At 37.1% G+C, this 23,076-nt stretch overlaps 2 protein-coding genes across 3 annotated transcripts; both read left to right on the forward strand.

Annotated features, from left to right (window-relative positions):
• Nucleotides 1-15,058: 15,058 nt before the first annotated feature.
• LOC141712614 (uncharacterized) lies at nucleotides 15,059-18,969 on the forward strand. 2 transcript variants are annotated; one of them, XM_074515619.1, is made up of 6 exons: nucleotides 15,062-15,603; nucleotides 16,374-16,488; nucleotides 16,587-16,668; nucleotides 16,884-16,935; nucleotides 18,509-18,580; nucleotides 18,765-18,969. In XM_074515619.1, exons 1-5 carry the CDS (start codon nucleotides 15,238-15,240, stop codon nucleotides 18,569-18,571), a joined length of 678 nt encoding a protein of 225 aa, XP_074371720.1. In that variant the 5' UTR covers nucleotides 15,062-15,237; the 3' UTR covers nucleotides 18,572-18,580; nucleotides 18,765-18,969. The 2 variants fall into 2 exon arrangements, with proteins under 2 accessions (XP_074371719.1, XP_074371720.1); XM_074515618.1 differs by lacking the exon at nucleotides 18,765-18,969 and having other exon boundaries at nucleotides 15,059-15,603; nucleotides 18,425-18,562.
• A 503-nt stretch (nucleotides 18,970-19,472) lies between these two features.
• Nucleotides 19,473-20,660, forward strand: LOC141712615 (pathogenesis-related protein PR-4-like). Its single transcript, XM_074515620.1, has 2 exons — nucleotides 19,473-20,092; nucleotides 20,248-20,660. Exons 1-2 carry the CDS (start codon nucleotides 19,829-19,831, stop codon nucleotides 20,416-20,418), a joined length of 435 nt encoding a protein of 144 aa, XP_074371721.1. The 5' UTR covers nucleotides 19,473-19,828; the 3' UTR covers nucleotides 20,419-20,660.
• Nucleotides 20,661-23,076: the final 2,416 nt, after the last annotated feature.

Here is a 23,076-nt window from a genome sequence, read left to right on the forward strand (position 1 = left end):
ATTCGCCAATAAGTGTTCCAACTTTGATGTCATTCCAATTATGAGTCAACACATCGGGTATGCTATTATTCACCAAACTCATTTTGATTTTGCAAGTGCTATGCTAGGTTTTATAGGGGATAAGATGACAGAAGATAGGAATGTAGTGTACTTTGCTAGATTCTGTCAGCTTATATATAACTTCTGTTGTGCTGATGAACCCCAACATACCACTGACTTAATTTCACCCTTTAAGCTTGCAAAATGGGCTTTTAATGACTTGGTAAATGCTGGCCTTATAAAAAAGGTGGTTAGACCCTTACAGATACCTCAGTCTGTAAAACAGATCCTGGTAAATGCTGATCCTCAAACCTACAGATCTGTTTACCCTGATGTTCAACCCACCAGCACAACCCAGACACCACAACAACCATCAGGACATACCACATATACACCTCAACCTACTCAACCCTCTATCAGAACATATCTCAAACCTTCACAGATATCTCAACCTTCATCATCAGCACATACTGTGAGGCCTTCATCTTCAAAGCCCAAGAGGACAAAGACTGTACCTCAGACACAACAGAAGAGAAGGAGGATTGTTCTGAGAGATGAGTTAGACAGTGAGGAACATGTTCCTGTGTCAGAACCTGTTGTCAAAGAAGCTGAGAAGGTCTCTTCTTAGAATGATATTGGAATTGGGGGTTCTAAGCTTCTCAAAAGGCTTAGAAGGATGTATTCTGATGAAACTCCCAAGGAATCTCCACCTTCAAAGAGATACAAGAAACAGAGAGCACAAAGGTAAAGGGCTGAGTCAGTTTCAGAGGATGAGGAAGCAGCAGCTAAGAAAGGAGATAAAGAATCTCTGATCTCAAAAGAGCCAGAATTTGCTGAAGCTACTGCATCTACACCTCCATTGTCACCAACTCAGGAAACTGCTCAAGATAAAGTATCTACACCACCCGTGTCTCCTGTAAATGAACCAGTATCTACTGCAGACCCAGGAACAAGTGCTGAGATTGATATTCACAACCTAATTATGCCTGAGGTTCTCTATTTAAAAGCTCCACCAGCTCCAATCAATCCATCAACAACACCAATTCCTGATGCTAATGAAACTACAAAATTGTCTATAACACCTTCTCTGCATCTAGACATTGAAGATCAGACTATAGGTGAGCATCAAAATATGGCTGTTGATCAGAATTTGGAAGCAGATCAACACTTAGAGGATGATCTTGAAGCCTCCATAGCTTCTCATACTGTTCTTTTATCAGAGGATGTTGACTCTGTAAGTTCTGATGCTGCAAATGCTGATGATACTGGTGATGCTGCTACAAATGCAGATGCTGATGAAGCTGGTCCTTCTGGACATGCACCTCTACAAGTGTAACACCCCCAAATCCGGGGTCGGGGATCCGGATTGTCACGAGTTCCATTTCCCTTAATAACACCCAATCTTATTAAACAATCAACTACTCTGTACTGTGACCCCACAATATACACACACACACCACAAGTTATAGTCTCAGAGATGAATTCCCAAAAATAATCACAAGTCACTTTATTCCACAATTATCTGTCAATACACCTTAAAAGGTTTTCTGAATAAATTTACATTTTATTTGCCATTATTACAATTGATAAAGATACATAAGTCTGGTACATCAAAAGTTGAAAGCCTAGCCTATTGGTAGTTCCTACCTCAGCTACAGCGATATCAACGCCTATAGGAAACTGCGGAACGTTTCCTATCCGCTCACGAATTAGGAGCTTGGTCCTGTTCATCTTGCCTATCTGATGTTGTGTGATGAAAGAAGAAAGCAAGGGTGAGCAGCAAGCCCACCAAAATAATATTTATAATAACTTACAATATATGAGCATTCTCATAGTACTCAAGAAAGTCTTGGTTAAGAAGAAATGAACCAAGTTGATATCTTAATGCGATGAAGTCACAAAATATTCAGTATATATATATATATACTTTTCAAAATATTGGAAGTCCTCTTCCATGCATAATACACACAGAGTTCCAGTGTATAACTGTATAAAAATACCGTTGCAAGGTGATCTCATATATCTAACCTTGTCTCAACGTTTTTCTGAAAATCTTTGTCATGCATAAGATAATCATTTACTAGATATAAGTTTAAAAGATGAAGTTACAAGATACTCCAATATACTTATATCTTTTCCAAATACTACTTGAACTACCACCGTTCAAGTTATAATTAGTTCAAAAGTTCATCACATAGATGAGACTACAAGATAATACTTGAATAGATTCAACCTTTAAAATATCATCAAAATAAAATGAAGTTTTGAGATACTTCATTTGCTGCAAACATCATTTTGAAAACTTGACCCTGCCAACACTCAACAATCGCCCAACCGTAGCCTTTCTGTCGAAGTGCTCTGGGTAGTGTTGCAGAAATATCCAATTGGATGATGAACTCATTACGGGAGTTTGTCGCGCCAGGAAGACCACTTACGATGATCAGTCGTAGTAGTACAACCCCACCATTTTCAACATGTAGAGGAGAACCTGTCGGATTTACTTGTCAACCGAACACTGAACTCCTAAGGAATGGACCGCCTTAGCGGAACTTCCAAGCCATTTGGGCCAATATAATAAGGCTGGGCCGGCGCCACTCGACCACTTACGCCACTCCTAGTTCAGATGAAATCCATGACTCTGAAACGTAAAGCTCGTTCCCCCTTTCCCCAAGTAGAAACTTGTTGATACGGCTCCACCAAGAAGACGTATCTAGTTGGAAAGGAGAATTCACCGATATTTCCCAGGCGATGCCTGTTAATGGATTAACTTATTCCAAGAATTTTACTTCCCGAGTGTTGGGTAAGTAATCAATTCATTTAACAAAACAGCAACCTTGTTGCGAATATAAAACACACCACAGAGCCGGATCCCTCAGGTTTTGAGCGAGTATTTAAATCCCCTTCGAAAGGAGGATCTTAAATATAAAAATGAGTTTTGGGATCCGCTCTAACTTTTAAAAATCATTTTGAAGACTCGCAAAACATTTTTAAGAATGTTTGGAGTGATGCTGATTTAACAAAATAAATCAGTCCCAATATATTAGAAAATATCTGAATATTATTATTTAAATAATATTTCCATAAAGAATAATCTTTATAAAAATAATTGAAGTAGAAGTTTTAAAACTTATACTTGAAATGAATATTAAATAACCAAAGATATACCTATACGAAAGTACTATCTTTATTTGAATAATCAAAAGTGAGTTTGATTATCGACACCTTATTCTTTAATAAAATAAAGAATATATCTCAGCAAATAATCGGAGTCATAGATCCTCAAATGAATATTCAAATAATATTCGATAAATAAAATAAGTTGAGTCATAAGCCCTCGAATGAATATTCGAAATAATATTCAGTAAATAAATAAGCTGAGTCATAAGCCCTCGAATGAATATTCGAAATAATATTCATTAAATAAATAAACTGAGTCATAAGCCCTCGAATGAATATTCGAAATAATATTCATTAAATAATAAGCTGAGTCATAATACCTCGAATGAATATTATAAATAATATTCATTAAATAAAATAAAGGAGTCATACATCCTCAAATGAATATCCAAGTAATATTCAATAAATAATATAAAGGAGTCATAAGTCCTCGAATGAATATTCAAGATAATATTCATTAATAAAATAAAGTTATCGAATAAACCTTATTCGATTAATAGTTTTGAAAACTATAACCATATATATATATAAATATATATATATATAAAATCTACTCGGGATCCTCGACTCCCGGTTTTAGAAAATGTTTTCACCTTTGGGTCCCTATACTAAGGGTATATGCAAATTACCGCTATTCTCTAGCATAGGTATTATCAACTGAACCAACAGATATATATGGCAAGAATACGAAACAGGCATGCATATATATACCATATCAGCATGCTTCAATATATCGCAAAATTTGCTAATTAACCAACATGCATCTATCACAAGATAATGCATATACATATATACATCACAACAACAGTATAACAGGTAGAAAATTGCCTGAGCGACTGGGGGTTACAATGGCTCGGGACGAGTCTGGTAACCTATAAATAACAAGTAAGTTGGAATTAAACCAAAGTCACTTGTAAATCTATACATTAACCAGCTTAGACTCTAACACTCGCTTTGCGCTTACTGATTCTCTTAAGTCACTCGAGTACCCTCGGCTCCACCATTTTTAATAATTTAACCATTACGAGTTTTAAGGCGATTCCTTTGCGAGTGTCTTACCAACTGCCTATTACACCTTACATAAATGTTTCATACTTCAATTAGTCCTTTAAGGTCTTTAACCTATGTTTCAAAGTAAGGCGAGGGGTAAGGGTTCGTTCGCGAAACGTCGTTACTTAAAACGGCCGTTTCTCCTTAACCGTTCATCGGAATCCAACGAACCACATATCAAAATGAAGCTCGTAACATGAACTATCTAAACATGGAAATGGTCAAAACCTAGCAGTGAGTTCAAGGGTTCTGATGTTAAGAACAAAAACAGTCTACGGTAAATCGGGCATTACGACGGCTATGTTTACGCGATTTCCCAAATTTAAACCATTCCAAAACCACCACCAATCAACCCCAATTCACAACCCAATCAAAAATCCATCCATATTACTTTACAACAGCCCCAAATCAACTCATTATAATCAATTTACTTAATCCTAAAACTTGAATTTAAACTATACTACATTCTTTAATCAAATCATAAGATTTCAACATTCCAATCTCCACCATTTCAACCCAACTCTAAACCATCCATCATTAAGCTACTCTAATACCAAAACAACCAAAATCACCCTAATATACAAAGTAAAGCTAGGGTTTGGAGATGTTATACCTTCCTTGAAGCTTCTTAATCAATGAAAGATCCTTGGAATGCCCATGGAAGCCTTGATATATGCTTAAGCTACCTTGAACTTTCATAAAAATCAAGAAAACCAAAGTTATTTCTTGAAGGTTACTATTCACCATCTTCTTCCTTGATTTATAAAAAAAGATTGGCTTGGAATTAGAAGCTTAAACTTATAGGAACTATGTAACTATCCATGGGGAAGCTTAGATAAATACCTTGCTAAATAGTAAGTGGTGGAGCTTGGATCTTCATTTTGCTAAGAAAGAAGCCGAGAGGTTCATGAAGAAATGGAGGGTTTTGTGTTTTGTTTGATGAAAAAAATGAAATGTTTTGCTTGGTTGGTTGAATTTTTATTTGTTTTAGGTTAATTACCTAATTAACCTTGACTTTGTGTGGTTATCATTCAACCACACTTCCTTCCCTCCTATGTCATGCTTACATCACATTGCTATGTCATCATCCCTTTCTTGCCCTCTTCTTATTGGTTGGATGACATCATCCCCTCTAATCTCTTTGATTAGCTTCTAATTGTTTGCCTAATGACCGCTGATCTGTTATACGGTTCGCTTAACTTTCGTTCTCGTTTCTCGTTTGAGGGATCATACCCGGGATCTTATTACTTGGGTTTCCTTAACCTTTCTCAATACATTCTAATCCTTTTATGATCCTCTCTTATAATCCTTTTATTTAAATCCTTTTTATCATGTTACCTTATACTCAATTCTTTCCGTATCTAGTGGATTTCCGGGAAAAATCAAAGTGTTCGGAATTGGATTCTGACGATCTTTACATACACTTATATGTCATATAGAGTGCCAATAAAATCTCAGAATATCCATAAAAGAACCTCTACATAGAGTGACATGAAAAGTTTTCTCATTCAGCATAATCTGCAAAATCACTATTCATAAGGGTTTCAAAAATTTTCCAAATATTGGGGTTATTACAACAAGCTCCTTCAAAAGCTGAACTAGTTAAAAAGTTTGTTAGAGGAGATGCACCAGTACCTTGGAGTGAAACTCCTAGAGGACAGGAGTAGACTAAGGAATGGAACTCAGTCAGTTTTATTCCTTCTGAAAAGATTCTTGCTAATCACTTGGCAAAAGTTGATGAGATGTTAGTTAATGATGATTTCAAAACACAGCTGAGAGTTACTGCTTTGAGTACTAGACATCTTCAAGGTCAACACTCAACAACTCATGTCGAGGTGCATAAAATTCAAGAAGCTTTACTCAAGCAAAAAACAACTATGAAACTTGAAAAGAAAAACTTTTTTAAACCTACCTTTGACAGAGTTGCCTACATTGAGAAAACCCAAGAGAAGCAACAATCTCAGATTGATGAAATTTTGAAAAATCAAGCTTCTCAGCAATCTCAACTCAATGAAATCCAATCCTCAGTAAAATTGCTTGTCTCTCTTCTTTTACCTGCTGATGCCAAAAAGGGGGAGAAAGTAATTAAGTTCAAATGCAAACCTATCAAGACACTGAAGGGAAAGGATGATGGAAAAGATGACCCGGGAAACTCTGGAATGGGTGGAGGTCATGGTCAAGGTAGAGGTCTCTCATCAAGAAGAGCTGGAACTACAAGCCATAGAACAAGTTCTGATATTGGGAGAAGAATAACTTCTGATACTGGTAAAAGGATAAGTTTTGATGAACTTTTGGATCTTGATGAAGAAATTTCAAGACAGTTATTTCTGAAAGAAAATCCAGGAATGGACTTTGAGAGTCTAATGGAAGAAGAAGCTAGACTTAAGTCAGAAAAAGTCAACTCCAAATCTGAAGCTTCTGTTGGTAAAAAGAAACTTCCTACGGCTAAAGGCATTGTGATAAAATAAAGGACAAATCATGTGGCAACCAAGGCCAAATCACAATTGCAGATAGATCCAAGGTCCAAGGGAAAAGAAAAAGTTGGTGAACCTATAAAGGTTTATGTGCCTCCTATGGATGAAGAAATTTCTGTTAAAGATACTGATCTTACTCTAACTTCAAGGAAGATTTCTAAGACAACCTCTGACATGGATCAAGTTGTTCAGAGTCAAGATATAGTTAGTTCTGATATAACAATGAAGCAAGCAACCTCTGACATGGCTCAAGTTGACTTGATATCAGAAGATAAGTCAAAGGAAACCTCTGACATTGCTCATGTTAAATCCTCAAAGTTACTCCTACCAGGATTCACTAAAGCCAAACAGACTCAACCTTTGAAAACTGCAGCAAGTGGTTTTGAAGCAAGAGTGGTTACTGGAAAGGAAGCAAGAGATAAATCTGGATTGGGTAGTGCTGATGAAAGAAGAGTGCAGAACACAACCAATGATCCAACTTCCTTAAGTGAACCAGGTGTTGGAGCAACTCCTGAAAGATTGAATCAACTAGAATCTATACAGATGGTCTATCATACCTTCTTGAAAGAACACATCTTGTTATATTTCATGACAGATGCTAGGGTTTACCATATAAGGGAAAATGCTATACCACTGAAGTATTTTGAAGAACTAGAACATGTTTAATTCTTACTTCAAGTAAATGACAGAATAACAGAAAGTGCTGCAAACTATTTGAAGACTCAAATTCAGAGACAGAAAAGGCTTTATTCTGTAAAGTCTGACAGCACATACTGTCCAAAGTACAGAGATCACAAGGGTGATATTGTTGATATGAAGCCTAATACTGCACAGATCAGAACATATCTTGGTATTAAGGGACTTGAATTCAATCTAGAGTCTGACAAAGCTTATGTCATAAGACTAGATCAGGAGTTGAGAAAAGCAAAAATTAATGATCTCAGATATGCTATTTTCCAAACTGGTGAAGATACTGCAGAACTCAAAGATGCTAAAAGGAGGATGATTGATGAACTTAGATATGCTGAGAGATGTTTGTTAAAGAACTATCTCAGAACAACTCCTGACATCAAAGAGATCAGAAAGTGAAGCCAAGTCAAGATCTACAACTGCTCAAATTCTGATATGTATACAGACTGAAGTTGTTATCAGAAGTTAAAGTTGGTAAAGCTTTAAGGACTGTAAGTTGTAGTTAATTTCTCATGCATTTGTACTTAATATTTTTGACATCATCAAATATCTGTTAAACTTGTATATTATGCTAATTTACAAGTTGAGGGAGATTGTTAGATATATTTGATAATGTCATGTCTAATATGATTTATGTTTAGGTTTCAGATCCTACTTAAACAGGACAAATCAGTACTTAACTGAAATCAACACTTATACTGAAGTCAGAACTTAAGTGATCAGTACTTAAGATTCAGGAGATATTTATCAAGAGATAATATCAGGACTTAAAATAAACTTTCAGATAAGGAAGGCGGCTGATTGAAAGGAAAGAAGATCAAGACAAACGTAAGAAGAGATATGCATGAAGAAGGAATTCTGTTAAGAATGGAATACTTGGAAGAAAAGATAACTGATTGATATATTTTAGGAAGCAGAATTATATTCCATATCAATTAGCGATTATCTTGTAATTGTGTAGTATATAAACACAGACATAGGGTTTACACTATAAGTGTTATCATTATCGAGAATATTATTCATTGTAACCCTAGCAGCTCTCATGATATTTGTTCATCACTGAGAGAGGACAGTTCCATATTGTAACAGAGTTTATTGCATTGAATAAAGTCTGTTTTCTGTTACTTGTGTTATTTGAATTCGATTTGATTGTGCTATACACTGTATTCAACCCCCTTCTACAGTGTGTGTGACCTAACAAAAAGAGTTTTAAAAGAAAGTGAAAAATTATTGGTGGAATTTGGATTTCTTATTTCTAGAACTGTAACCTTAAAAGATCTTGGATTAGTTTGGGGTCATAAGTGATAAATGTCTTCCGCTAGCATTTGTTTATTGATTAAACAGGTTGATTTGGATTGAGGTTTCATAGTGACGACCAAATCCTCTGACCCCGGATTTGGGGGCGTTACACATCCTGTAGGACCATAACACATTCGGGAGTTCATCAACCCAGCAACGGAGGATTTCTTCAATTCTTTTCTTTAATCCTTGTAGAATGGTTCTATTCATTACTTCTGCGAGCCCATTGGCCTGTGGGTATGCAACTGAGGCCTTGATGTGCTGGATTTTTAACTCTTCTAAAGCTTTCTCAAACTGTACCCCCACAAATTGCGTGCCATTATCTGAAACTAAAATCCTTGAAATTCCAAAGCGAAATACCACATATTCCATAAAAAACTCAATCATTTCTTTCTCTCTGATCTTGGAAAGGGGCTTTTCCTCGACCCACTTTGTTGCGTAATTCACTGCGACCATGATATATTGGCACTGGTTTTTGGACTTTGGAAAGGACCCTACGATATCTATCCCCCACTGGAAAAAAGGGCATGGAGTGAGTATCAAGTTGAGTTCAGTCGTGGGTCGATGGCTTACGTTTCCATGTAGTTGACATGTTTGGCATTTTCTGACATATTCCTCACAATCTTTACAAATTGTGGGCCAATACAGTCCTTGTCTGATGATCTTAAGGGCTAGGTTATTTGCCCAAAGTGTTCACCACAGATACCCATGTGTACTTCGACCTCGCTTGGTGAGCTTCCTCCGAGGTCAAACAACGGAGCAGCGGTTCATATAGAGCGCGTCGATATAGTTATGAGCCGATAACACAGTAGTATCTTGCCTTAAACATGAGTGAGTGAGCCTCGGTTTTTCCCTCGGGGAGTTTTTTATCGATGATATAATCGAGGAATGGCCTTCTCCAGTCGGGACTATCCTGGATCTGATTAACAGATAATTCATCGATGGCAGGGGTTGTTAAGACGTCGACATATACCGAATCAGGATTGATAGGCAAACTGGAGGATGCTAATTTGGCAAGGGAATATGCCCATTGGTTTTCTTCTCTATCAACATTTGAGAGTTTCCACGAAGGGAATTTCTTAAGTAGCTCTTGAGTTCAATCAAGGTATTGAGCCATTCTTTCACTGTGTGCCTTGAACTCCCCGCTTATTTGTTTATAGACTAGCTGTGAATCTCCGAATATGTCAATAATCTCGGCCTCGAGGTCCGCTGCCAGTTTTAAGCCGGTGATAAGTGCCTCGTATTCGGCAACATTGTCTGTAGCTGGGAACTCAAATTTTAGAGCTTGTTGGATCTTGAATCCCTCCTGGCTGATCAAGATAATTCCCGCTCCTCCTGAGTCAGCGGTCAGGATCCGTCGACAAACAACCATGGTCTTAAATGATTTTCGTTGGGGTTTTGAGCTTTGGATTTGAATTAACATTCGGCTTCAAAATCCGAAAGTACTTGGGCTTTGATCGCGGTTTGAGGTTTATAATCGATGTAGAATTGACTTAGCTCGATGGTCCACGTAGCGAGTCTGCCTGTTATGTCAGGCTTGTGTAGGATCCTCTTCAGAGGTTGATTCGTGAGCACATGAATCTCCCTCGCTTGGAAGTAGTGTCGCAATTTTTGGCTGGCGACCACTAGGGCATAGACTAGTTTCTCTAATTGTGGATATCTAAGCTCCGCATCCCGAAGTGAGTGACTAATGTAGTACACCGGGATTTCTTTTCCATCATCGACCCGAACTAGTACTGCCGCGACTGTTTCATCGAAGGCTGAGAGATATACCCGCAATGGCTCACTTGGTAATGGCCGAGTGAGGATGGGTGGATTTGTTAGGAATGCTTTTAACTTAGAGAAGTTCTTTTCACATTCATCATTCCATTCGAAGTGCGAGGATTTGGAAGCTTTTTTTATTGCTGAGAAAAAGGGGAGGCATCTTTTTGACAACTGGGAAATAAACCTTCGAAGTGCGGCGATGCAACCAGTTAGTTTTTGTAAATCCTTAACAGATTTTGGTTTCTCCATTTTCAAGATTGCTTTTGTCTGAGATGGATCTGCTTCGATACCTCTTTGGGTAACTAAAAAACCAAGGAATTTCCCTGCGGTAAGACCGAACGAGCACTTGGATGGGTTTAACCGCATATTGTTTTTTCTTGCATTTTCAAATGTTCCGCGAAGATCGAACACATGGTCGGAGGAAAGCTTCGACTTTGTAATCATGTCATCGACATATATCAGCATATTTCTCTCGATCTGTGAGGTGAATATTTTATCCATCATCTGTTGAAAAGTGGCCCCTGCATTGATTAAACCAAAAGGCATCACTCGGTAATCGAAGACTCCCCGGTGTGTGATGAATGCAGTCTACTGCCAATCTTGGGAGTCCATTTTAATCTGGTTGTACCCTGAAAAGGCATCCATAAAAGAGAGGAGCTCATATCCCGTTATCGCATCAATGAGTTGGTCGATGTTTGGCAGTGGGTAAAAGTTTTTAGGGCAAGCCTTATTCACATCCGAGTAATCAATGTACATTCTCCACTTCCCGTTACTTTTCTTGACCAGGACTACATTCGAGATCCATGTGGGGAATTGCACCAGTTCAATAAAACCGGCCTCGATAACCTGTCAATCTCTTAGTCGATGGTTGCTCTTTTCTCGGCATAGAATGTTCGGTGCTTCTGCCTTACTGGCCTGATGTTTTTGCTGATGTGTAAAGAGTGTCGAGCGACGACTTCCGGAATCCCCATCATGTCTTTGGGATCCCAGGCGAAAATGTCAGAGAATTCACGAATAAGGCTCGTGATATCTTTCTTTAACAGTTTAGGGAGATTCTTGCCAATTCTTGTAGTTTTCTCAGGATTTTCCTCAACTACCTCAATTTCTTCGGTTTCTTCGACAGGAGAGCAAGAGTTGCTGGTGGGTGGGTCGATGAGCGCTCTGGGTCGATGTCGAGCACTTGATTGACCTCAAGTTCTTCGTCTGACTTCTTCCTTGGAGATACCGTGGTTAAGTAGCACTGTCTTGCTGTCGCCTGGTCACCGGTCATTTCTCCTACACCAAAGTCTGTGGGGAATTTCATTTTCAAATGGGAGATGGAAGTTATAGCTCGGAGTGCGGTGATCGTTGTTCGCCCCAATATGGCGTTGAAACTAGAGGAAAACACTAATCACATAAAACTTGACCATCTTTCAAACTTGACACGGCGGAGAACCAAAAAGCACCGGGATGTCGATAGTTCCTACCACGTGAACCTCATTCCCCGTGAAACTATACAACGGTGTTCGAGAGTTCTTAAGTCTTCGATCCCCGATATCCATTCTGGAGAAAGCATGATGATACAAGACATCGACGGAGCTGCCATTGTCAACTAGCATTTTCTTAACTGTGTTATTTCCCACACATGTGGTAATGACAAGGGCGTCTTGATGGCCTTCGATGAGACCAGGATGGTAATCGTCGTCAGAGAAAGAGATGACCGGGGAGGGATTTGCTCGAGGGCATTTAGCTGTCGAGGGATTTACATTAAAAACTTCTCGAGCATAAAGCTTGCGAGAGTTGTGAGAGAGGCCCCCGACGGCTATACCGCAAAAGATGACATCGATCATCCGGTCTTCCTCATCTCGATGATGGCGTCTGGGCGCATTATCTTATTGCACATAGTGGACAAGTTGTCCCCGGTGAATCTTTCCTTCAATGAGGTTGCTGAGTTGAAAGCATTGTTCTGTTGTATGGTCGGTGTCTTCATGATAATCACAATATCTGAAGCTTGGGGGTCTGTCCGGTTTAATGGGTCTCGGAGGACGGTAATCTGGTTCCGTTTTTAATATCGCTAAAATTGTCGCCTTCTCGGTGTTGAGTTTAGTAAATTCTTTCTCAGGTCGATTACGGGGCTGCCAATCCCTTTCTCTTCTATCCCTCAAGGGGTGGTCAACTGAACGCGATGGTGGTTATTGGCGACGCTCTCGGCGCCTTTCGCGCGCGGGCGATCGTGGACTATAGCTACGGTGCCGTTCATATCTTGACACACGCCGAGGAGATTGGATGCAGCTTACTGCTTCTTGGAGCATCATGCGATGTTCTATAATCTGTAATGTGGTTTGAAGGGTTTTTGGCCTTTTATCAAAAATTTCTTCTAGGAGTAGCCTGTGTCTAGATTTATCAATGCCCGCTGTCAGGAAATTGAGGCCATCTGCTCTATCAAATCTGGAATTTCCGTTATCTCCTCTCTGAATCGAGTTAAGGAACCTCGAAGGCTCTCCCCGGAGCGTTGGTGTATTGTCATCAAAGACGCTGTGACTTTGATTCCTTTGTAGTTATTGGAGAATCGAGCTTGGAACTTGCTCTTTAGAGTTGTCCATGAGTCGATTGACCGGGGGTAGATTGTTGTACCATCGAAGGGCTGTGCCCTGGAGGCAAGTGGAGAAAAACTGACAATGGGCGATCTCTGAGTGGCCGAAGAAGGCCATGCGGCCGTCAAAAGTGTTGAGAAATGCTAACGGGTTAGAAGATCCGTCGAAATGATCGAGGGCAGGAGTTTTCAGCGTCCTGTCGATGTGTGCTTTCTCGAGGACCAACGACAAGGGACTCTCGGAGACAGTTTCGAATCCCGATTGATTGCGCATAATGGTTCGCATTAGAGCTATTTTCTCCTTAATTTTAGCAAATTCCTCATGGGAGATGGATTCTGTGGATTCGGTTCGCTGAGAGACGTCGGCATACGATACTGTGCACTGTCGACGCTCGCGCGGCTGTGAGTATATTGACTCTACTGATGGTTCATATTCATATTCAGCGTCCTCATCTTCGTCGTAAAGTTCATCGTCTTGTCCCTGGTTCTGAATCGACGCTTGCTGGAGCTCTCGGCGGAGACGATGAATTTCACGCTGCCGCTCAAGCTTGGCTTGGAGCATTCAAGTCTCACGTTCTAAGAGCTCAAGCTCTTCATCTGAGTAAGACAGATCTTCCATGTCCTCCTTGTTTTGAGCTTTTAACTTTTCTCTCTTTTCGAGGTGAAGTCGCATGTCACTTGAAAGAACTTTTTTGCCTTTGGATGTATGGATCCTTAAACGCTGATCTGGTTTGAACTTTCTCTTCTTGTCTCGTTGATCTACATTTGTTAAGTTCGCCGGCTAGTCATAGGATGCTTCCTCCGGTGGAGGAAATAAACATTTCGGCTTCAACGTCGATTGTTTGGGCGGTTCTTGACCACCGTGGGTCGAGGGGTCGACGGCAATTTCTGCCGTCAACTCCTTAGCCTGAGTTGGTCCGGCTGTTCCCGGATCAATTTCTTCCACAATCATATCTCAGTTGGATCTGTAGAGTAAAGCTCCTCTAGTGCCAAATGATATGCCTTAATATTATTAATAACTAAGACTAATATTTAAAGAGGTGCTTTCTTTATTTAATTTGCCAACCTCTCTAAATGAGGTTGGTCTCAAATGGGCTCTCTCTTACAAATGGGCCTCTTGGGCCATTATATTAATTGTTACATTATTTGCTATCACTAAGTTTTCTTGGACTTTGTCTTCTTTGAGCCCATGGTCCAATACTATCATCTCCCTAACTTAAATTTGAAGTTTAGAAAGCTCATAGATCAGGTTCGCAAAAATATAAGCTAACACAATTCGGTAATTAAAATAATTAACTTTTCATGGGTTCTCTTTGCTGCTTTGTGATTCTTGCAGTCTGGACCACGCCTTCTTTTGGGCTTTTCTCCAATAACGACTGTATGATATATCGAGAACATTAGCTCTTTCATTCTCAAGATTTAAAGCAAAAATAATACTACTTATATTTAGTCTTAACTAGTCTCTTACCTTACAGGTCACAGCGCCGCGGATATATCATGACGTCATTTAGCCGGACATGCATTTTCATGATTCGGCATATCTTTTTACTAATTTTTTTTTATTTTTTATTAATTATTTTAATATTAAAAATATTCAGAAATAACAAATATAATTTTAAAATATTTACATATATTTTAATATCTAAAAAATACTAATTTAAATAAGTATTATGATGGTATTTGATTGTTACTGTTAACTAATTTTAATTTTATATTTAAATTCACTGTATATTAGTATAATAATTATTTATTATATTTTATTATATTTAATTGATAAATGACATGTCATTCTTTTGGCAGGCACTAGTTACAAAATAATTCTATTTTCCCTGCCCTGTCAATCCATTTTAGTAGTTATTTTTGGAAAATTAGTGTAATAAAGTAACATTGGAAATTTGATAAAAAAATGGAGTAATTTTAAAATTTATTCATTAATTTGTATCAAATATATATGGATATACAACTACAATGGAATAAAAAAATTAGAGTGATTTGTTGAAATTTAGTGATTCTCCTTGTGCAAAAATTTACTAGAAAAAGTTAAGTTTTTATTTAGACTACATGATCCAGAGCCATTGAGATGTGCGAGGAGAGGCGTAAGATTTAGCTTGACTTCATTCACACACACAAAGAAGATACTAGTAGTGTATTAAACAAGTAGTGGATCACAAAATGGTGGCCACAGCCATTTGTTCAGTGTCACCATTTCCCAAACTCGTGAATTTTCACTACTCTGATTCAAACCCAGTGATTAAAAAATTTCAAAATAAATGCAATTCTGATCACACCAAAATTACAAGCACAACAAGGAAAACATGGAACTGGGTGTTAAAAAGCAGCAGCAGCAGCAGCAGCGATAGTATAGCAAGCGTTGTTGCAACATCAGAACTGAAGTTGGAGTTGGAATCAGCTGCGAATGTTGTGAGGAAGTTTTACGGAGGAATCAACGGTCGTGATTTGGCTTCTGTTGAAGCTCTCATTGCTGATGATTGTGTTTATGAGGATCTTATCTTCCCTCACCCTTTCGTTGGTCGTAAGGTATTTTCTTATTTACCCTGCCTTTTTCATCCCCCTTTTTCTTATTTAATGTTTTTGTGTTTCATAAATCATAAATCATAAATCATAAATCATAATAGAGTGTGTGTTTATGTACTGCTTGATCACTTACAAAATAATTTAGCCTACAAATTTCGAATGATTTGTATCAGCTGCCCATTTATGTTTACTGCTCGGGATGTACATGATTTTAATTTTAAATGATTTTTTCGAATTTCAATAAATTAGGCTTATATCAAGTGTTTTTTTAATACTTTTTAGAAATATCTCATAAATTCATGAAAGTTTAAAGAATTGGTGCATATATATGTCCACTTTATACACTACCAGCAGAATCCATAAATTATTATCAATCCATTAAAATTTAATCAAATCTTCTTCTTTTTTTGTTTACAATTGTATGAATTAGGCACCAGTAGGTTTGTGCTCAATGAGTTGATAGATATGTTATAGACGGAGAAAGGAAAAAACCATAGTCAAAAGGACAAACGATAACTAGTCTAGTAGAATGTCTAATCCTATGATCGACATTCTGTTATACTATATTCATCTTGAAGCGATTTTAAATAATGTCAAGAAATTTAGGCCTGCCAATGATGGTCACCCAAAACCAAGACAAGCGGAAACATAGTAATAAAGTTTGCAGTAATAAAAATTAGCAGAAAAAAGTTTGCAGTAATAATATTAGATATATGTGTAGTGTTCCGAGGACTTTCAAATTCTAATATATAAAATTTAAATTATTATTGCAGGCTATCCTTGAATTTTTCGAAAAGTTCAACGATTCTATCAATGAGGATCTTCAGTTTGTTATTGATGATATATCTACAGAGGATAGTATAGCTGTTGGGGTTACTTGGCACCTAGGTATGTTAATGAAGACCGTGATGTACAGTTAAAATAACAATAGCAGTTAGTTGCTTATTGTATCTCTACATTTCACTAATATAGTCCCATCAAAACAGAATGGAAGGGGAAGCCTTTTCCTTTCAGCAAGGGATGCAGTTTTTATAAGTTAAAGGTTGTGAATGGTCAAAGAAAGATAATGTGAGTTGATGTTTTTTTACATTTTAATGTTCTATGAGATTGTTATATGCAGTGCATAACATGTTATTAAGCATCTTGGTTACAGAAAATCTGAAAATGATGGCCAATCTATTTACAAGGATGTAATAAATATTAAAGTTCTTGTCATTTTATGTCAAAGATCTTCCAGATTATATCGTTTGTTAATGACAACTATCTCAAATCTTGTAAAACAGTTATGGAAGAGACAGCGTTGAACCTGCTATTAAGCCCGGAGAAACAGCTCTGGTATGTCTCCTGATTTTTTATTCAAGGATGATGTTATGGTCATATAGACAAATGAAATACATAAACAAATTTCCACAATAAAGTATGAGAGGTTCATGTCTAGCTATAAGCATTTTCTTACATATCTAGAGCAAGGGTACATTCATTTGTGTGTTGTTTCAGTGTTCATTTTCTTTACCAATTAACTGCACTTCTCCATGTTTGTTTTATGGATTTATAATCCCGGGATAATAATCCGGGGATAACTAATCCCATCAAAATTAGTACTATGGATTAAATAATCCTATTCTAAATTTGTTTGGAAGGATTAAAAGTAGGATTGGAATATAATCATTTAAAATTTTATCCTATGTTTATTTTGATGGATAGTACTTGGGATTGGAATATTATTCTTTAAATTTTCCAATCCTATGTTTGTTTCACATGGGATAACAATGAGTGGATTACAATCCTTTAAAAAATGAGTGGATAAAACAATACCTCCTCCCACCAAGTATTAGACGGAATTATAGTCCTATCCTCTACACCAACAAAACAAACATGGGATAGGATAATTTAAAAGATTATAATTCTTGGATAACTCTTCACTAATTTTTTACAAAACAAACGTGAGATTGGAAAATTTAAAGGATTATAATCCTATCCCTTACTTCATACCATTAAACAAACATGGCCCTTGGGATTAAGTTCTGTCAGTCGCCTACCATATATATACTACAATAAACAATATATCTGAACTTGGCATGAATGCCATCAGTTGATTGAGCCCTGCCATCAGCCCCTAATAAAAATAACGTTAAGTATGGGTACGTCAGGACTGGTGTTATTTTCCTTTCTTATGGACGACAGCAGATTAGTTAACATTGATTTACCCCAAGAAAGACATAGGTTTCATGAAGGAGACAACCAACAAGATATTATGATCAGAAACTAAATAAATAACATATGAATGTTCTTCTTCAGTAAGAAATTAGAATTTCCCTGCGATGAGCCACCTCAATGGGAGCTTCTAGTGCTCATTCGCACCTAATAGAAGTACTTAATTCAAACTCTAACCTTTTAAAGCTATGCTTGTTTAAGGGGATAATAGACTATAAATAGTCTAAGGATTATAATCCGAGGATAATTACTCCCATCACAATAAAGAGTAAGATTAATTTAGTCCCCTCTAATACTTTGGTTAGAGGAGGCATTATTTAATACCTTAAGAAAAGTCATTTTCTAATCCCTTCTAAATCCTGAACTATAATTCCAAGTAAGTTTTTGCAAGGATTATAGTTCAGTTACAATCTTAATACCTTGGAACATGTAAAGACTTGGTGTCCGTTTCATTTTGCAGAAACTGAAATACTCAAAGATCTCTGAGATCCTCATCTTTTTTATTGTGTATGCATGTAGCATTATACATTAAGGATGTCATTAGTGGGATGGTATATAATGATGTGGGAACAATGGGGAGCTAAAACTACTTTTTGATATTTATGGGCAGGATATGTTCATTTTTCTCAAGTCTCTTCCACCTGGATATTTTTTGATCCAACAAAATGCAAACTAAGTCCTTCATGAATAACAGGTTGCTATCAGAGGAGTTACCTGGCTGCTGCAGAAATTTCCACAGTTAGCTGAACGATTTTAAGTGAAGCAGGTAATGAGCACTGTATTTACATTTGAAGAATCTATCCCGGTGGTCATTGTGGCGACTGGAAAAATATACGAAGTTTGACAACTATGTTAACTGTCTTATTTGCACGAGTATAATGTGTTGTAAGAGCATCCAACAGGGGTAGCCGAAATTGATGTGACATTACATTCTTGGTTGTTGCCTGTAGGAGTTGATAGATGGAGTGGAGTTGCTAGGTTGCCAAAAATTGGCAAGGCAACTTCTGAAACTGTTAAAATGCATATGTAAGTACAAAAATGATAATGGAGTGGAGTTGCTAGGTTGCCAAAAATTGGAAGTCAACTTCTGAAAATATATATGCAAGTACGAAAATGATAATATCTTGAATACTTATTTAGTTATTTGAAATTACATATATTTAGCATATGCATTTGCTATTGAAGTATTTGTCCAAGGTTATTATCAACTAACTATGTAATTTCTGCTACAGGGCAAATACAGTTAAAACAGAGCTGCAAATTTCAAATTTTTATGTATTCTTTTTTTAACACTAGAATCATTCTATATATTAGCAAATTTTCAATATTTACATTCCTGTTCTCTTGGATAGTACCTTAACGGCCTTAACTTTTGGTTAAAGTAATTTTTTTAAAAAAATAAATAAAAATCATATATACAAATAATTATCATTTCAAATGCTGTCATTAAAAATGATCTCATGGGGAATTCAGAAATTTCAACAACATGTATCCTGATTGACCCGAAAGCTTAGCTTGCGTAGTCACAACAAAGTTAACAACAATAACACAAACGTGTGCCATGAAACCAAACACTTGTGTGGAGTAAAATTGTCTATTTTCTCCGTCACATGGGTGACGTTGGCTTTTATATAAAAATATAAAAGCCAAAATTCACTCCTTTTTAGTACATGGTTGGGGAAATGGAACCCCCAAGAGCTCCCTTGCACATTCAAAGAACCGGCTGATGTGGGTTAATAATGAGCCTTAGTTTTCCTGCTAACAGAAGAAACTTCAAACATCGTGTTCTTGACTGACTTCAACAAAATATCAGGAGATTTTAGTTGGGGGTAAAATGCAAAACTTAATCTCATCACAATCCTAGGAAAATTTGTACACGGCTGCTGCTGGACCAACACTTTCCTTCTAGATGTATAACTCTTAAACTTCTATGACCCTACAATACATATGTTTGTTGTTTGCCCTATAAAAGGAACATGAACCATAACAAATCTTTACATAAAAACTAAACAAAATGAAGAGGGAAAGCTACTTTGCAGTTCTCTTGTTGATTTGCCTTGTAGTAATTAAAGCTGCAGCTCAACAAGCAAGCAATGTGAGAGCCACTTTCCACCTGTACGAACCCGAAAAAATTGGCTGGAATTACCTTACTGCTAGCGTGTATTGCGCAACCTGGGATGCCGATAAGCCCCTTGCTTTCAGGCAAAAGTATGGCTGGACTGCCTTCTGTGGCCCTGTCGGTCCTCGCGGCCAGGAATCCTGTGGCAAGTGCTTACGGGTAAAGACTCTCCATTAACATTTTTTAATTTTTTGTTGATACCACATTTTCGAGTTATCTCTGCGTAATCTCTACACAATTTATCATCTTGCACCATAACTTTTGTCTTCATATCGCATTAGGAATTTACGTAAACGTTGGAATGCATCCTGCAGGTTACGAATACCAGGACAAATGCTCAACAAATTGTTAGAATCGTAGATCAGTGCAGCAATGGTGGCCTAGATTTGGACGTTGGGGTGTTCAGGCAATTGGATACCGATGGATTTGGCATGCAACAGGGCAATATGATTGTAAACTACGAGTTTGTCAACTGCGGAGATTGATTAATTATTTTATGAAAAGTGCTAGATATATACACTACTACTCTACGAAAGTATAATATACATAAATAAATGTGGATGTATCCTGGACGGAGGACTAAATAAAGAAATATTCTGCCACACACACATGTATTACTCTCGATCTCAATATAAAAAAATTATGTGCAATTTATCAATGCAGTATATGAGTAAATTGCACTTGCATAATGAAATTCCTTGTAATCTCAAAATGCCTGTTTTTGTAATTACTTGTGCTAAATTGTCTGTTTTGTAATTTTTTTTCTTACTAGAGTTTACGTCAAGATAATTAGGCATATTTAAGTAGCACAACTAGTACAAGTTCTCGTACCAAAAATTTAAGAACTCTTGTGTAATTAAGTGTTAGGAATATGGTGTATATTTGATGATAAGTTAAACAAAACACTTTAGTAGATTTAATTTAGTGAATTTTGTAGCACCCGACGGATGATCAATTATAGTCCCGGCGGATGATTCAATATAGTCCCGACGGATGACTAATTGATATCCATCGGGTTAGTAGCTTATGTAACAATAAGTAATGTAACACATTCCTTGCAAATAACTTTGTATAGATTCTGTAGTAGCTTATGAATCATATAGACTTCTAGTAGATGTGCTGAATAGGTTGATTAAATGTAAATATAAGATGTCTTGTAATTCTGCACAAACGAAATAGAGTTAAGTGATAAATGGCTATCCGAAAGATGATCAACAAAGCTACCCGACGGATGATCAACAAGGTTACCCGACGGATAACAAGCATGTACCCGACGGATGATCAATTCAAATATCTGTTGATAGTGACAACACAGTCACATGCATCGAGTGTTTGCAAAAGGAATGTGACAGCCTGTTTAGCAGAGTTTTGAGAACAAAGAATCATTACCATTTCCATGCAAGTTATGAAGATTTTCAAAGATGTTGGAATAGAGTAGTGAAGTAACATGGAGTTAGACTTGATAGGTTTTGTTTTATTATCTTGTCTAATTCTATGTAAACTCGGTGATATATAAACCAAGTGTAGCAAGTAGAACAACAACAACAACAACAATAGACTAAGCAAAACACATTTTTCAGAGAAACATTGTAAACTGTATCCTGTAGCATTTCTCTGCAAGTTTAGTTGTTCACTTTTAAAGCGGCTGTGAATTATTCAAGCTGCACATGGTTCTCATGATATATATATATATATATATATATATCTGGTGGATATATTCAAATCCACCAGAAAGTTTTAAATACTTGAGTTTTTATTACTTTATGTTTGATTAACTTAACTCTGTATTCCGCACTTTGCAAATCAAACAGTTAGATATAAATTGAGTTAGAACCATTTTCCATAAATCTCAAAAAGAAGTCAGAATTACATTCAACCCCCCCTCTGTAATTCTTGTTGTATTGTTAGAGAATAACAATTGGTATCAGAGCAAGCTCTTGAAGTATAAAGAGTTTAACATCACAAAAAAACAGCAAGATGAACAAGAAGGATGTTGGAGTCAAGATTCCATTTCTGGACAAAGAAAATTATCACCACTGGAAGGTGAAGATGCACCTACATCTTCTTTCTCAAGATGAGGCCTATGTGGATTGCATAGAGAGAGGTCCTCATGTGCCTATGAGAGCTGCAACAGGCAATGAACCATCTGTTCCCAAGCCTAGGCATGAATGGTCAGATCCTGATATTGAGCAAGTCAAGAAAGACAAGAAGGTCATGAATATATTATTTAATGGAGTTGATGGTGATATGTTTGATAACATCATTAACTGCAAAACAACCAAGGAGGTTTGGGACACAATTCAGATTATATGTGATGGTACTGAGCAAGTAAGGGAGAATAAGATGCAGCTGCTAATTCGGCAATATGAGCACTTTCATTGTGAAGATAGTGAGTCTCTCAATGATATTTTTAGTAAATTTCAAAAACTGCTAAATGCTCTGAAGTTGCATGGAAGAGTCTATCAGACAAAAGACTCCAATCTCAAGTTCCTTAGATCTCTTCCAAATGAATGGAAACAAATGACAGTCTCATTGAGAAACTCTCAAGATTATAAGGAGTTTACTCTGGAGAGACTGTATGGCATCCTGAAAACTTTATGAGCTTGAAATAGAGCAAGATGAAAGGATGAAGAAAGGAAGGAAGAAATGAGGGTTAATAGCACTGGTTGCTGAGTTGGAGAAAGAGAAAGAGGTGAAGGTAGAAGCTGTTGAGTCTACTACAAAGGTCTGTGAAAACAAGGGTAAGGGGCTGGTAGCTGAAAATGAAGATTCTTTGAGCTAAGATGACATGGATGATATTGATGAACATCTTGCATTCCTTTCCAGAAGATTTTCCATGCTCAAGTTCAAGAAGAACTTTGAAGCAACTAAGCCAAATAGAAACATGGTGGATAAATCAAAATTCAAATGTTTCAAATGTGGCTTGGCATGACATTTTGCCAGTGAGTGTAGAAAGTCAGATTCCAGCAAGAAGAAGTTTGAGCCTATGAATTATAAACAGAAGTATTTTGAGTTGCTCAAATAAAAGGAAAGGGATTTTATTATACAAGAAAATGACTGGGCAACAGATGGTCTGGATGAAGATGTCAGCTATGTCAATCTAGCCCTAATGGCCAAGTCTGATGAAACAGAAACAAGTTCTT

The sequence above is a fragment of the Apium graveolens genome, chromosome 3 (genome assembly GCF_009905375.1).
Source record: "Apium graveolens cultivar Ventura chromosome 3, ASM990537v1, whole genome shotgun sequence".
NCBI classification, from domain to species: Eukaryota; Viridiplantae; Streptophyta; class Magnoliopsida; order Apiales; family Apiaceae; genus Apium; species Apium graveolens.